Source organism: Camelina sativa, chromosome 9 (genome assembly GCF_000633955.1).
Source record: "Camelina sativa cultivar DH55 chromosome 9, Cs, whole genome shotgun sequence".
NCBI lineage: Eukaryota > Viridiplantae > Streptophyta > Magnoliopsida > Brassicales > Brassicaceae > Camelina > Camelina sativa.
In genome coordinates, this window is record NC_025693.1 from 29835670 (window position 1) to 29852759 (window position 17090).

The 17090-nt window shown below is 34.4% G+C and overlaps 4 protein-coding genes across 5 annotated transcripts; 1 reads left to right on the plus strand and 3 right to left on the minus strand.

The window, feature by feature from the left end:
* Positions 331–2139, plus strand: LOC104713087 (geranylgeranyl diphosphate reductase, chloroplastic; the record flags this gene model as incomplete). Its single annotated transcript, XM_010430132.2, is given in 3 exon segments — positions 331–1121; positions 1214–1610; positions 1703–2139. Coding segments are annotated over 3 exon segments (1407 nt in total). The 3' UTR covers positions 2008–2139.
* LOC104713086 (protein RKD2) lies at positions 2134–3358 on the minus strand. The gene is made up of 4 exons (XM_010430131.2): positions 3288–3358; positions 3062–3189; positions 2604–2977; positions 2134–2519 (listed from the first exon to the last, which is right to left on the minus strand). Exons 1-4 carry the CDS (start codon positions 3356–3358, stop codon positions 2190–2192), a joined length of 903 nt encoding a protein of 300 aa, XP_010428433.1. The 3' UTR covers positions 2134–2189.
* Positions 3888–7975, minus strand: LOC104713088 (protein kinase 2B, chloroplastic-like). Of its 2 annotated transcripts, none has more exons than XM_019229759.1 (5): positions 7600–7975; positions 6988–7310; positions 5686–5821; positions 4448–4708; positions 3888–4338 (listed from the first exon to the last, which is right to left on the minus strand). In XM_019229759.1, the coding sequence occupies exons 1-5, from the start codon at positions 7679–7681 to the stop codon at positions 3962–3964; spliced, it is 1179 nt and encodes a 392-aa protein (XP_019085304.1). In that variant the 5' UTR covers positions 7682–7975; the 3' UTR covers positions 3888–3961. The 2 variants fall into 2 exon arrangements, with proteins under 2 accessions (XP_019085304.1, XP_010428436.1); XM_010430134.2 differs by lacking the exons at positions 6988–7310; positions 7600–7975 and adding exons at positions 5916–6238; positions 6528–6903.
* On the minus strand, positions 9622–10290 carry LOC104713089 (transcription factor PRE3). Its single transcript, XM_010430135.2, has 3 exons — positions 10259–10290; positions 10022–10167; positions 9622–9931 (listed from the first exon to the last, which is right to left on the minus strand). Exons 2-3 carry the CDS (start codon positions 10151–10153, stop codon positions 9782–9784), a joined length of 282 nt encoding a protein of 93 aa, XP_010428437.1. The 5' UTR covers positions 10154–10167; positions 10259–10290; the 3' UTR covers positions 9622–9781.

Consider the following 17090-nt stretch of genomic DNA (forward strand, 5'->3'; position numbering starts at 1 on the left):
GAAATATCCATTGAACCATATATGTGCGAAGTGCGAACCAAAGAATCTACGGATGTCTTGTGCCCATAAAAAATAAGTGATCAAAAAAGACAATAGTCACATAACTTATCCTACGTGGCCAAAACTCAGCCGCTTGGTCCACAGAATGGGCACCACATCTACACAAAAAAGAAAAAACACAAACCCGTAACTTTATCCTCATCTCATCATCACCGTCCATTTCTCAATCCAACGGTACACATTCCTCGGAAATCTCCAACAATATCTTCTAATCCACTCAAACAAAAACACATTTAACCAAAAACAGAGCTGAAGCAGCGAGAGGCCGAGAGAGAGGGAGAGAGAGAGAGAGACTCCATAGTCAAGTGCGTGTGTGTGTTCACAGAACTCCTCAAAGCTGTTTTCTCTAAAGAACAATGGCGACGGTTACACTCAAATCCTTCACCGGACTACGTCAATCATCAACGGAGCAAACCAACTTCGTCTCTCATCATGTACCGTCATCACTTTCTCTCCCTCAACGACGTAGCAGCTCTCTCCGTGTTACCGCAGCCAGATCCACTCCCAAACTTTCCAACCGTAAACTCCGCGTCGCCGTCATCGGCGGTGGTCCTGCAGGCGGAGCAGCTGCGGAGACTCTAGCTCAAGGAGGTATCGAGACGGTTCTCATCGAGCGTAAGATGGACAACTGTAAGCCCTGCGGTGGCGCCATACCTCTCTGTATGGTCGGAGAGTTCAACTTGCCGTTGGACATCATTGACCGTAGAGTGACGAAGATGAAGATGATATCTCCTTCCAACATCGCTGTTGACATTGGACGTACGCTTAAGGAGCATGAGTACATTGGTATGGTGAGAAGAGAAGTGCTTGACCAGTACCTGAGAGAACGTGCTGAGAAGAATGGTGCTACTGTTATTAATGGTCTCTTCCTTAAGATGGATCATCCTGAGAACTGGGACTCGCCTTACACTCTGCATTACACTGAGTACGATGGTAAAACTGGATCTACGGGAACAAAGAAGACAATGGAGGTTGATGCTGTCATTGGTGCTGATGGAGCTAACTCTAGGGTTGCTAAATCTATTGATGCTGGTGATTACGACTATGCTATTGCGTTTCAGGTCAAATCCCTTACCTTCTTTTGAGTTTAATAGAGCTGTTTAGGAGTTTTGAAAGATCATGTTTTTATGGAGTTTTAGTTGGAATCTTTCAGGAGAGAATTAGGATTCCTGATGACAAAATGACTTACTATGAGGATTTAGCTGAGATGTATGTTGGAGATGACGTGTCTCCAGATTTCTATGGTTGGGTGTTTCCTAAGTGCGACCATGTAGCTGTTGGAACAGGGACTGTGACTCACAAAGGTGACATCAAGAAGTTTCAGCTCGCTACTCGTAACAGAGCTAAAGATAAGATTTTGGGAGGCAAGATCATCCGTGTTGAGGCTCATCCGATTCCTGAACACCCGAGACCACGTAGGCTCTCGAAAAGAGTGGCTCTTGTTGGTGATGCTGCAGGGTATGTGACTAAATGCTCTGGTGAAGGGATCTACTTTGCTGCTAAGAGTGGTAGGATGTGTGCTGAAGCCATTGTTGAAGGTTCACAGAATGGTAAGTTAAAACAAAACTGCCTTTTTCGAGTTCTTGAGTTTTAAGTGTCTAGTGAATAATACTAAAGTCTTATATGTGTGTTTTGGCAACAGGTAAGAAGATGATTGATGAAGGGGACTTGAGGAAATACTTGGAGAAATGGGATAAGACATACTTGCCAACGTACAGGGTGCTTGATGTGTTGCAGAAAGTGTTTTACAGATCGAACCCTGCTAGAGAAGCGTTTGTGGAGATGTGTGCTGATGAGTATGTTCAGAAGATGACATTTGATAGTTATCTGTACAAGAGGGTTGCCCCAGGTAGTCCTTTGGAAGACATCAAGTTGGCTGTGAACACCATTGGGAGTTTGGTCAGGGCTAATGCTCTAAGGAGAGAGATTGAGAAGCTTAATGTTTAAGAACCCAAAAAGATGAGGTCTATCCCTTTTCTTCCCATCTCTCTGTTTTTGTTTCTTTGTTAGTAGCATCTGCAGTACACTAATGTTGTTGCTCTTCAAGGTGGTAATATTCAGTATCATATTTTATGTTTATTGAATTAGTCAAAAAGCATTTGGCTTTACAATCACCAAAAAAAACAGAATCACAAACCACTACTAAACTCATTTGAGAAACCACACAAGAGATACTTCACTTCTTCATCACTCTCCTCCATTCCTGCATCATTAACTGATTCATCACTAGCGACTGATCCGCTGCTTGAACACGAAGCTATATGAGCCTGATCGGACTTGAGACTTCTCCTCTTCTTCCTCTTGTGGTTAGCCTTGAAACAAGCTTGTCTCAGCCTTTTTGTCTTGTCCTCAAACTCCAAATCTGGTAACTCCTCAATCGTCCTTTTCTCCTTCTCCAGCATTTCCAACGCGTTCTGCAGTTTCCCTGCATTCTCTTCGCCTTCCATCTTCTGCAGCTCCTAATCACAGAGAATTAAAAACATATTCAATTCACTGATCCAAAAAATAATTAATACTGAGTTTAATGTCTTGTTTCTACATACCTTGACGTTACGGATCAAAGTTTTTAGGCTCATGAGTTTGCGATGAGGCCATCTCCGGATACCCAATTCACGACATCTTCTTTTCAGAAGAGTTAAACCAACGTTGAGCTCTATAGCAGCCTGAGTTATAGGCATATAGAAATAGCGAGAGACAGTTTCCATTGACAGTGCCTTTGAAGCTGGACAAGTCGTGTAGGTAGTACTAATATCGCTGATGATTCTCACGCTATTCTCTCTGCGTCTCTCGTTAAGTTTCCTCTTCTTAGTCGTCTCTTGCACTGCTCCATGTTTAGTCTTGTTTTCCAATGAAGCACCATTTCCTCTGTTATGCTCCGTTTCGTTCCATGATGCAGAGCTGTATGAATTGAGTACATCTACAGAACAAAGCAATACCCATGAGACCTCAACGTACATACATATATATATGTATATGATAGCTCTAAAGCTAAATATTATACCATCAGACAAAGGTTCAAGATCAGGTAATGACAGAGAAGTTGTAGTCAAAGGAAAAGATTGAGAGGCAGAGCTTTCGTGGAGAGCAAGAAGATCTTCTTCCCAGTCAAATAGAGGATAACTTAAGGAGCTGCATGCGTTTACCAAAAAGAAAACAGAGAAATTAAATTATAAGTAAACAAAAACACTACTAGTAAATTAAACTAAACAAAAGCTTCTATAATTGACCTTTGATCAAAGGATGGTGAATGAGTTAGGAATGAGAATGACTTCTCTTCTTTGGTTTTGTGATCAGCCATTGTAGAGAGGGAGAGAGAGAGAGAGAAGCTGAGTTGTAAAAATCGATGAAGGTGAAAAGATTTATATATATGCATTCAGATGAGAGAGTAGTAGTAGTAGTAAGATATGGAGAGAGAATAAAAGTAGAATTAGTGATGATGAAACTGAGGGGTATTGACGGCGAATTGATTGTCCTGTTAATTTTGGAGTTACGAGAGATATGATTAATGTTAATTAGTAGTGGTGGTTATATTGATAGGGGAGTTTTGGTTTGGATTAGACTTCTCTTTTTCCTCTCTCCATGCATATATGACATGCAATCATTTCGAGTAAATAGTTACTAGTATATACATGTTCTTATATACATTACACATAACAATGTCAATGATCATGATGATTGTGTATAATCAATAGCCACTAACTGAATGAGGTGTGCTCAGTTAAGATTACAAGATGTAACGTATGGTTAAAAACTTAATTATAGATCATGGCCAAGGTTTTTTTTCTTTTCTATATTTCATAATTTATCGTAAGTTATTATTAATGAAGTAACAAAAAAACAAGGTTTCTATATTCCAGTTCCACAAAAGAAATGATCAAAAAGCCAAAGAGTTTTTGAGTCCTTAATTAGGATGTCTGAGAAACCGTTTGGAAGAAGAGTTAGTAGCAAAACCTCTGCTTTTACTCTTTCGATGTCTTGGAATTGGAACTTTCTCAAGAAGAGACAAGACCTCAGGCATCGATGGTCTAACTTTAACCTCTCCAATACATTGTAAAGCCAAGAAAGACATCATAAACGCTGCTTTCTGAGGGTATTGACCCACAAGCTTCGTGTCCATTATCCTAAACACTTTTCGCTTGTCTCGCAAGTAAGGTGTCGCCCATTCCACTAGGTACTCTTCTTCTCGAGCTTTGGTTTTGTCTATTGCTCTACGTCCAGATAGAATCTCTAGCAAGACTACACCAAAGCTGTAGACGTCACATTTCGTTGTTAGATGACCTGACAGAGACCAAAAGCAGAGACCAATCAATGTGTTTTAGAAATTTTCATGTTATGACGTTGTTAACTGAAATTGGATATCAAATAAACCCATCAAACAAAGAGAAACCTGTTGCTAGATATTCAGGAGCTGCGTAACCTTCTGTACCGATGACTTGGGTTGTCACATGTGAACGGTTGTCTTTTGGACCTTCTTTGGCCAACCCAAAGTCTGAGAGTTTTGGGTTGAATCCTGAATCAAGAAGGATATTTGCTGCTTTGAAGTCTCTGTAAATGACTTGATCCTTAGCTTCGTGCAAAAAACAAAGCCCTCTAGCAGCACCAATCGCCACTTTCATACGCAGTGACCAAGAAAGCACATTAGAACCCCCTAGAATAAACAAGATTCATCAGGTCATGAACAATGCAAAGTAACATAAACATAAATGTTGGATTTAACTTAATTCTTACTTACTTTCAAACAAATGATTTTCAAGACTACCATTAGGCATATACTCGTAAACCAAAAGACGTTGTTCGTCTTCCAAGGAGTATCCAATCAATTTCACCAGATTTGGATGATGCAATCTTCCAAGATAATTCACTTCCCTCTTAAGAAGAAAGCAAACACATGTAAAGATTCTAAAAGGGTATATATAGCCTCAAGGGAAATCATAATAAAGTAATTTCAAAAAAGAAGCTTACCAGCCACTCCTTGTGTCCCTGAAACCCTTCAGTTTTAAGCTTCTTTACAGCAACCGCTACTTCGATTCCAGGTCCACCATTAACACAACCCTTGTGCACAAAACCAAACCCTCCTTCTCCAATTAGACTGTCTGGACAGAAGTTTCCTGTAGCATTCATTAGCTCATCTAAGGTAAATGACTTCAGATATTGAGAATGCATGATGTCTCCTTCTCCGTGAGGTGCAGGTAGAGTGCTGTTAGCTTCACATTTTCTTGTAATCAGAGGCTTTAAACTCCATGGATATGACAGATTCGAGCTTCTTCCAGTATCACTCTCAGCTCCTGGACCACAACAATATACCACATCACAGTTCATAATAAACAGAAATGTTGGGGACATTATATATCAACATCACAGTTTATAATATAAGAACAGGGGAATTAGACCATTAGAGATGAATCAAGTAACACTACAAAAAAAACCTAAGAGGTTTTGGAGTAAGACTAAGACTCATATCAACATGCATTAATAACTAGCTAGATATTACGAGAATCCAAGACAATGTAGCTCTCAGCTGTCCGTATTGGAATCAAAAAAGTAGATCAAACAGAGAATGAGAAAGGGGCTTACGTGAAAAGGGTTTGGAGTTCACTGAGGAGTCGNAACTTAATTCTTACTTACTTTCAAACAAATGATTTTCAAGACTACCATTAGGCATATACTCGTAAACCAAAAGACGTTGTTCGTCTTCCAAGGAGTATCCAATCAATTTCACCAGATTTGGATGATGCAATCTTCCAAGATAATTCACTTCCCTCTTAAGAAGAAAGCAAACACATGTAAAGATTCTAAAAGGGTATATATAGCCTCAAGGGAAATCATAATAAAGTAATTTCAAAAAAGAAGCTTACCAGCCACTCCTTGTGTCCCTGAAACCCTTCAGTTTTAAGCTTCTTTACAGCAACCGCTACTTCGATTCCAGGTCCACCATTAACACAACCCTTGTGCACAAAACCAAACCCTCCTTCTCCAATTAGACTGTCTGGACAGAAGTTTCCTGTAGCATTCATTAGCTCATCTAAGGTAAATGACTTCAGATATTGAGAATGCATGATGTCTCCTTCTCCGTGAGGTGCAGGTAGAGTGCTGTTAGCTTCACATTTTCTTGTAATCAGAGGCTTTAAACTCCATGGATATGACAGATTCGAGCTTCTTCCAGTATCACTCTCAGCTCCTGGACCACAACAATATACCACATCACAGTTCATAATAAACAGAAATGTTGGGGACATTATATATCAACATCACAGTTTATAATATAAGAACAGGGGAATTAGACCATTAGAGATGAATCAAGTAACACTACAAAAAAAACCTAAGAGGTTTTGGAGTAAGACTAAGACTCATATCAACATGCATTAATAACTAGCTAGATATTACGAGAATCCAAGACAATGTAGCTCTCAGCTGTCCGTATTGGAATCAAAAAAGTAGATCAAACAGAGAATGAGAAAGGGGCTTACGTGAAAAGGGTTTGGAGTTCACTGAGGAGTCGTCAATGTTAACATCCTCATTCTTTGAGGAAGATCCAAAGCAATTCCCCATTTATAGAGGTCTAAATCATCTAAAAACCCTAAAGAGATAATTGTAATGGGAAACAAAATTAAACACTAATCTATCATCTATGGATTGATCTTTCTCCCTGCAGCCTCTGTCATCGACATTCTTCCCCCGCGGCTAAAAAAGGAAGAACCGTGTAAATGAGAGAGTGGTGAGGTTAAAAAAAAATGTGTTTGGGTTTCGAAGGTTTTTGGAATTTTGAGAGATCAGAGAAAGCAAAAGGAAGGTTGAATATTGTAAAACTAAAATTGTTTAAAGAAAAAAAAAAACCTAAAAACTAAAATTAGAGAGAAAGGAAACGAGTTTCCGTGTTGTATTTAACTTCCCTGTCACACACNAAGTAATTTCAAAAAAGAAGCTTACCAGCCACTCCTTGTGTCCCTGAAACCCTTCAGTTTTAAGCTTCTTTACAGCAACCGCTACTTCGATTCCAGGTCCACCATTAACACAACCCTTGTGCACAAAACCAAACCCTCCTTCTCCAATTAGACTGTCTGGACAGAAGTTTCCTGTAGCATTCATTAGCTCATCTAAGGTAAATGACTTCAGATATTGAGAATGCATGATGTCTCCTTCTCCGTGAGGTGCAGGTAGAGTGCTGTTAGCTTCACATTTTCTTGTAATCAGAGGCTTTAAACTCCATGGATATGACAGATTCGAGCTTCTTCCAGTATCACTCTCAGCTCCTGGACCACAACAATATACCACATCACAGTTCATAATAAACAGAAATGTTGGGGACATTATATATCAACATCACAGTTTATAATATAAGAACAGGGGAATTAGACCATTAGAGATGAATCAAGTAACACTACAAAAAAAACCTAAGAGGTTTTGGAGTAAGACTAAGACTCATATCAACATGCATTAATAACTAGCTAGATATTACGAGAATCCAAGACAATGTAGCTCTCAGCTGTCCGTATTGGAATCAAAAAAGTAGATCAAACAGAGAATGAGAAAGGGGCTTACGTGAAAAGGGTTTGGAGTTCACTGAGGAGTCGTCAATGTTAACATCCTCATTCTTTGAGGAAGATCCAAAGCAATTCCCCATTTATAGAGGTCTAAATCATCTAAAAACCCTAAAGAGATAATTGTAATGGGAAACAAAATTAAACACTAATCTATCATCTATGGATTGATCTTTCTCCCTGCAGCCTCTGTCATCGACATTCTTCCCCCGCGGCTAAAAAAGGAAGAACCGTGTAAATGAGAGAGTGGTGAGGTTAAAAAAAAATGTGTTTGGGTTTCGAAGGTTTTTGGAATTTTGAGAGATCAGAGAAAGCAAAAGGAAGGTTGAATATTGTAAAACTAAAATTGTTTAAAGAAAAAAAAAAACCTAAAAACTAAAATTAGAGAGAAAGGAAACGAGTTTCCGTGTTGTATTTAACTTCCCTGTCACACACACCCCTATTGTATTAATTACCCTATTGACTTCTTTACATCACGTGCAACTCTCGTGTCCCCCACGCTCTTTCAATGAATTTTCGTTTTAATTAATTTAAATCCTTTTTATATTTTCGTTTTTAGTATTAACTTGTTAATTTATTCATTTTTTTCTTTCTTTTTTTAACAATACTTTTTTATTACTTTTTTCTTTAAAAAAATTATGTGAGTCATTTTGTTACCTCTAATTGATTTTTTAGTAATCTCGATCTTCAATGATCATTTTATCGATTAGGATAACTGTTATAGGTTTATATAGCTATGAAATTTAATAACTAGAGAACAATCGATCTAACTAGGAGCATAATACAATTATATATAGTGGAAATAATGTACGTGTGAGTTTCCTTAAATTCGAGAAAATGACTGACCTCTCATATGTAATTATTTTCTCATTTCTCTAATATGACAACCAATCCGATCCATAGTTATTGTAGTTGTTGTGTTACTTTATCTATTGAAATTGATGATTATATCATCTAAATAAGAAAATCATTTATAGTTTTCAGTTATTTAAGATTCACCATATAAAAATCGTAATTGTTTAGGGATATTTTAATCATCTTTGATCATTTAAATGACAATAATTTTCCAACTTAATTACCACAACCGTTAGTAAACACATTAGTCTTGGGTTTTAATTTGCGGCACGAGATCTCGTGGTTATAAGAAAGCAAAATTCTCTCAAATAATCTATTTTCAAAATAAAATATAAAACATCTCTTTGATGGGAAGAAAATAAAATTTTGAAAAACATAAAATAAAAAGTGACAAAAACAAAACTTAGGTCATGGCTTGAAATTTGCAGCCTTTTGAGCTTCTTTTGAGTGCATAGCGTCAAGTTCACCCCATACTTTATTGCCCATAAACATGATCTTCCTATTCCTTTCAAAGTTATAATATGCGGAAATGACAGTCTCATTTTCATCGATGGCTCTGTCTCCTAATAAGTAATAATAACTAATACACCCATTTGATAATAATAATAATAAAAACTTTGTATTCTTCTTTCGCCATTTTGAAAGCCCATATTATTCATAATGGTTCCTTCCTTTTTTCTTCGACACTCTATATGTGGTCATGAACACCAAACTAACTAGTGGACTATATTTTGAATATGTTCTTGGAAGATTTGGGGAATAAATAAAAATCATTTGTTCGGCATTTTTGTTTCTTAAATTTCAGAAGAATGTCTCCTAATTGCTCCTTTTTTTTGAATGTGTCAATTAGAACTTTTACCATTTACTTAGGATCTGTAAGCTTCTTTTTATCAGTTATCACAAGATCGAGACAGTATGAAATATGAAATTCTTAAATGGCATATTTTAATTACAACTTACAAGTACGTCGTTCTTTATGTATCAGGTATCTTGTTCTGACATGTTTTAAATTACTAAAAGACACAAAACCAATAAAGCTTAGAGAATGAAAATAGCCAAGTATTTGTGGTGACAAAACCCTAACGGAATAGATATTTAGAAGAAAAAAAAGAAACAAACAAAATAACCGAAAAAAGGGCGAAGGTTTGATATAGGAAACACGCGAATATTTATGACCGAAGGAGAGGTGACGAACTCGTATCATTAAACGTTTATAAGGTCATCATCATCTATAGAAAAAACAAATCCGCAAACTATTATTATTATTATAGAAAACAAAAAAAAAAAAACAGAAAAAAATAAGAAGAAGAAGAAGAAAAAGATAGGAATTATTGGGTAAGTAAACTTCTGATTAACGCAGCTTGAGCAGTGTCTGTGTTTGCAAGTAACTCAGATAGCCTCTCACTTAGATCATCGACCTCTCTATGCAGATTCCTTATGTAGTTGCACGTATCTTGTAACACCCTTGCTGCTGAAACCTGTTAATATACTATATATTATCATTTTCATGCCATATATATATATACACCATATTCTTAAGACAAAACTAGTTGAGTTAGTTAGCGTACCTTGTCGGAGCGACGACTATCCCTGAGCTCAGGAAGAAGCTGCTGCAACTTGAGAATGAGATCGTTGATTTGATCTTCGGAGATCCTTGAAGTTCCTGATGATTGTCTCGAACGTGATCTTCGTCCCGACATTCTCTTTTTTGTGACTGTTGATTAGGGAAGAAGTAAGACTAATAGAGATAGAAGCAAAGGACACTTTATCGAAGAAGCAAGTTATGGAGTTTAGGGGTCACTCACAAGTTATGCCGGAAAAGGAAATGGGAGAGAGAGAGAGGGGTTGATAGTATGAAGGAAACAAGTGAAGTAACGGTTGTATTTATGTAGGCATTTTTATTATTTGTTTATGAAAATTATAATAAAATTACCTAATTATTTTTTAATTTGAAAATAATATATATCGAATCTTATTTTTCAAATATTGAATTATATGCCCCCTCCTGACAACTTTTGTTATAATAGAACGACTTCAGAGAATCTCATATTTTTATTATAGATCTAAGTTTGATAGCTAATTAGCTAGCTAGGGTATAATATTATCGTTGAATCTAGCCAAATCTTGCTAAACATTTACTACCTTATAACGTAACTTTTGTTGATATGTTTTTAAGCTCAATTATTTTGAGTTTGACAGTCGCCTAACGGTTCATACTTCCGATGTCAGATTGCTAAAGGTATGTTTAAAATTCTTGCTACCTTTTTTTTCTGAGCAACAAATTCTTACTGCCTAAAATAAGTTATAGTAATATCTTAAGCGTAGTTACAACAAATTCTTCCAACGAAGTGTAGCTAGTGAAAATAAATATTCCTTCATTTTATAGGACAGACATGGACGTCATGTAACATTGTATTTTTCATTTTTGTTGTAGATAGAGTGTTTTTTCTTTTTCTTTTTTTTTTCCTTTTATTTTTTTTGAGTTTTGTTACCTCTATGGTCAGTTATGTTGTTATTTTTTGTTTTCGTCAAACAGTGAGTTTTATTAAAAGAACTAAAGAAGATGAAGAACTCTTTAACAAACAAAAAAATATGTATATTTCAAATGGATTTTTTGTGCGTTTATCAAGGAAGAAAGTAGTACAGTATACTTTAAAACTAAAATAAGCATATCCATTCCTCGAAACACAACTTCAATTAATATATAAATTTCACATTATCGATGTTTGGGATTTCGCTCTACCGCGTCCACACATGTAACCTCTTTTAAGTTTTATAATTTTGAAAGTTAAATGGCATTGCTATTTAAAACGCCATTTTAAACAAAAGGAAAATCAAAGAAGTATTTCTGGAGAGATAAACAAATTTCCTCTGCTTTAGTATTTTTGTATAAGACTCTTGTGTTGATATTTTCATACAAACTAAGAAAAAAATGTTCTACCTTATTAAAATATTTTTAAATCATATATATATTTTTTTTGTAACTATGGATAAATTAGATATATTCATAGCAAATTTCGAAATATTAAGTACATGTCTAATCACTTGTTTAAAAGAGTTGCTCATCAACCAAACACACACACACACACACAAAGCTCATCAATAAATTACGACGTTTCAAAACATATACCCACAGAATTATTAGGAATGCCCAAATTGAATAGCTTATACAAATGATGATGTGTCTACGTATACAAATGTGTGTATAAAGGAAAGTGCCAAAGTAAGAGTGATTTGACTGGTCAAGGGATCACACACACACGCCCATGTTCTTTGATCAACAACACACACGTGGCTTTTCGGGAGGCACGTACCCTTACACCGACCGACGTTGAACACTTCATCAGCGGCTCATTGTTTATACAGTATTTAGTTATGCACTAATCTGCTGCACCACAAAAAAAACGTATCCAGCAGGGCCCCTATTTAGAAACTCATTGGCCTAAATTAAGATAAATATACTATTTAATTAATTTTGAAATTATTGTTTCATTAAAAGACAGAAAACAGAAAACAGAAAATAATTATGATGAACAAGAATAGAGAAAAGTATTGAACTCTTCACTAAAAGCATTTAACTAAATGCTAGAATAATTTTAACAAAGTTTTACATATAATTCATATATCTACCACATTTTTTTTTTCTTTGTAACTTTTATACTATAGTAGAACAAAAAGTTTGCAGGGAAAAAAGGTCACCAACTTTGTACTTTTACGCGTTGTTTATGATAATTCTGAGATCCTTCTAGTTCCGAGCCTTGAAAAATACAAATTCTTGTATAGTAAAACTACATTTTTTGTAGTTAAAATAAGCCAAGAAAATAAGGAATTATGTTTCATAAAGATGAAGTAGACCACGACAAGAAAAAAAATGTAAACTCGAAGAGTGAGCTGTGGAGGACGAAACACAAAATCTCAGATTTTAATACATTGGAGAAATATATGGCAATGCAATATACTTTTGATTCATTAAATGCAAATTCTTTGTATGTTGAAAAGAAGCGACCCTTTTCAGTAAAATCTTCTAGAAGAACTTCCTTGTACTGCTGTATAGTACAAACTCAACTCCATTATCACTGATTCAAATGGTAAAACGAAAAAAAAGCTGGCGATATAGATATTTTGGTGAAAAAAGAAGTAGAGATTTAGCCGACTAAAAGAAAATGTTACTGATAAAAATGTACTCCTACCACCACCATCATTTTGTAACGGTATATATTAGCTATAATCAAAATTATATCAAAACGTTTCTAAGATCATCAAATGTTTTTGGTAGTCTCTAATGGTAAGCAATTAAGATCATCCAAACGAATTTATTATCTTCTTCGTGTTTTCCATTCTTTACATGAATGGTCTTCTCACCAAGTTTGTTCTTCTACATCTAGGAGAGCCAATTAAGATCAAGCATAGTTTAGTTTTTAAGACATTTTAAAATAAACTAGTTCACAGGAATTAATTATAAACTAGTTTAGTTCTATCAGGCATATTTTTAAACGTTTTCCAAAAGATAATTTAAACTAGTTCACAGGAATTAATAAGAAAGATAATGAAAATAAAAGTTAGAGTCTTCTCGATAATTCTATATCAAATCATCCAACAAATATGATATATCTCGTGGATAGGATTGAACATGAACATGACGAGAGAACTAAGAATATCTAGAGATAAAAAGTTTGAATAGGAGACTATGAATTATAATAGCGGGTGAGCTTAAAATAGATATACAAGGTCAACCAAAGCAATCAATAGATATATTTAGAAGTGATTACATTAGAAAGATAAGATCTAATTGTATGTTTTTTAATATAGAAAATAAGATTTGCTTTGAGTTTTAATATCTTAAAACAAAAATAAACAAAGAGCTCAGATGTGTTAAATTGTGGTCAGCGTGTCTCTCGCGGCACATGATCGCTAATCAATCGACAGCGAAGATTAAGCTTTATTTCACGAGCATTCTATTCTTATTACAGTCTTCTTTGTTTTTTAGTTTTTAAGAACTTCAAATCCGTTTGTTTTATTCGTTTTGCTGCTTCCAAGTTTGTCTTGTTCTCTCCTCTGTTTTTAATTAGTGCTTTTTTGGTAATTAGTGTTTAGTAGAACTAATTAATTATATGATTAGTGTATAGTAGAACAAAATTTTTTGGTAGATTAAGTATCTTACTATATTAGTTGGGAAGTACAAATATGAAACTAACTTTAAAATATATAAAAAATTACATTCAATTGCTATTAGAAATTTAATTGCCATTAGAAATTACTACTATATTAGTTGGGAACTAATTAATTTTGGTAAAAGGAAATTTAATTATATGATTTAAATCATATAATTACAAAATTTTGGTAAAGGGAAATTTAATTATATGATTTAGATTTGATGAGTGATGGATAATTTTTCTACTGTATCATTAATACATTTTTTTGGCCAACTGTCTATTTTTTTAATAACTAAAAGATTTAAGGTAAAAAGAGATTTAAAGTTTAGTTCCATACATTTTGTTGGAACAAAAATTTAAATATTTTTATATTTTTCTAAATACCACTCTTATTAACGATTAACATGAGATACTCTGTCAATTGAACTACTAATGACACTTGATCTAGAAATTCTACATAACAGCAAAGGAAGCAGATTCGTTAAACTGAACTATGTACAACTTTTGTACCCAAACACATGAATCGGTACCACTAACATTACTTTTTTCTTTTTACCTTCACCCCCTAAACATGACTTGTTTCGAAGTTGTATGATAAAGTCTATTCTTAGATTCGAAGGAAAAAAATTGTCAAAACTGATGAAATAGAGTACTAACTAGTGAGATCATCAATAGGAAGTTTTTTAAACACTAAAATGCCTCTAACAAATATCCGACCATTCAATACAAAACTCCAAAAGAGTTTTCTCTCCAATAGAAAACATGTCCTTAGAAAAACAAGCTTGTACCAAGTGAAATTGAAATGAAAATAGGCAAGAGAAACTAAGAATGTTTATAGACACTAAGAATAAGCACCAAACCAGACCATTACTTGATTTACTCTCACTGCTATAGAGGGCATTGGTATGAATCACAAAGGAAGAATGTATTATTCATGGGACATAAACTCTTCACTGGGTCTGTAATACTTGTCTGGCGAGTACAAGCGCAGGTTTGAGACTTGGCTTGTGTACCAGCATGCGAATCTCTCCACCTGATGAGCAAATCAGATATTGATTACTGAATTTCTTGCTTTCGATCGTGCTATATTGTTTATTCTCCAAGAACCTGCAACTATGTTGCTCATTATTTAGCTAAATTTGGTTGTAACTCTAATATTTTCTACTCAGGATGTTTTTCACCACCCTCTTGGTTATCAAAACATTTGTGTAATGACTTTTCTAATTCATTAATATAATTCATTTTTGTTGAAAAAAAATATATTTTATCAGTAAATATGATGATTAATTGTTCTATCTAGATCTCTATATTATTAGATTATAAATTTAGAATCACATATAAATTATTTGAAGATGCTTAAATAAAACTACGATCTACATTTAGTCCTTAGTTTTAGCTCAGGTGGTCTCTCTCTCCACAACGACACCGACCAAACAAGCTCAATCGCATAGTATTGCTAGAAAAACGTGATCCAGCTATATATATGTTTACTCGTACTTATAACATATTATTAAAATCAAATTATTTTAAAACATAATAATAATCACCTATAACAGCATAATGTTTTAGCTCTTTATACTATTTATCGATCAATAATTTAAACTGTAATGTGGCGAATAGTTTGAACTTAATTTGAAGGTCGAAAGGGCACACTCCGATCCATTTATAGAATGCGATCATGAGTTTTATGACTTAGGACGAGTCCCAAAAGCCTATAAATTTTGGTTTTTGCACGTGAAAATTAATCAAACCCACAAAAGCATCTTTTCTCCTTCCAATGCGTTGACGATGAAGAAGACAGAACAAACAAGGTAATTTCACTGTTAATTCATTCTATTGAGAAGGAATTTCAGCATTATTTACGTCTTGTATTTAACATTTTTAATGTTTTTTTTTTTTTTGAGTATTAGTGGAACTTGTGTTACTGTCTATATTATCCAATCCTAGATATTTTGAGGAGATGTGTTGTTGTGGATCGTCATTCGATATCATAGGTTTGAGAATGTGGGTTAGATGTATAGTTAATCTCATTTGGCTAATGCAGCCATAACTAATGTGCTATACAGCAAGTTTTGATATATTTTTAGGTTTTTAGCTGCACACACAATATTCATAATCTTTGCTAGTTTGTATGTATAAAAAACGTAAAACCACTTTTATTTGAAGATAGTTTTATATGCAGACGCAAATGCTATACAAACATATATCTTTTATATTTTTGCATGGAATTTACGTTTAGAAATTTTTTTTTTGAAATTTTTTTTTTTTACGTTTAGAAATTAGAACTAACAAATGAATTTACACAAATAAAAATAAACAATCGAGGTGAAACCGCTACCTAAACTTAGCTAGGATGGTGAGCTTACACTGTACAAAATATATATAGATATAAACGCAATATGTTATAAATATTGACGATATAACTTTATGGTATCATGCGTTGTGATTCGAAATATAAAACTTTCCCTAAAAGGATATACCTCTTGCACATTCTAATCGGTCACCATATGATATTTTTTCTTATTAAACAACCAAAACCAAGACAGTAAGTTGCTGGTTTTAACGTGTCTGATCTAAACAACACAAATCAAAACTTGGTCGCTCTACGTCATGCAGATTCGTTTCTATGTTACAACTTGGTACTTAAAACCTAAGTTTGTCAGCACTTTAATAATAAGACGAAGACAACGTCCACCATCGTCTAATGTTCTTTTTCGTTCACAATTTGCAATTTTAAAGTGATTACCTTAATCCAATAATTAATCTCCCACGATTATGTTTAATGATTGTAATTAGCGTCAGAAACTTTATTACGTGGTCCCATGATACGAAAGAAAAGTAGTTGCATGAGGAGGTTCCATGTACACAGACTAACTCGTGTGTGGTAAAATATATACTCATCACTCCATTGTCGCGTATCCATAATCTCTCGTTCTAGTAAGGAAAAAAAAAAGAAGGTTTTGTCGCGCATTGATATAATTTTTTAACAGAAAAAGTGTGGTCCTATTCCTATATCCTAAGCTTATTAAGTCATATTTAAAATTACAAGTGGTGGGTCATCAAATAATATAGCATAATAATCCTTTTTGATAATGATATATTGATAAACATAGAGTAGATCATGAAGATGCTATACGTTACAGAATATTCTCAGTTAACCACATACAATATATGGCTCTATACTGCAACCTACATCTATAGAATACTTTAGGTTACAGGAGAAACAAGATGAACATTTAAAAAAAAAAAAGAGAGAATAAAGGAGTTAAGCGCTATAGACCTATAGTTAATTAGTTTATATCAAATTATTAAATAACTCACACTTTTTATTTTATTTATTTACAACAACCACACTAACAGCAATTCTGGCCCATTACTATAGGAAGTTAGCAGGTTAGGATTTACAAACTAAATGGGCCTGAAGACCTTTTAACTTTTGATCCCAAACTCCTGATTGGTTAAGCCTTTTAGCAAAAAAAAAAAA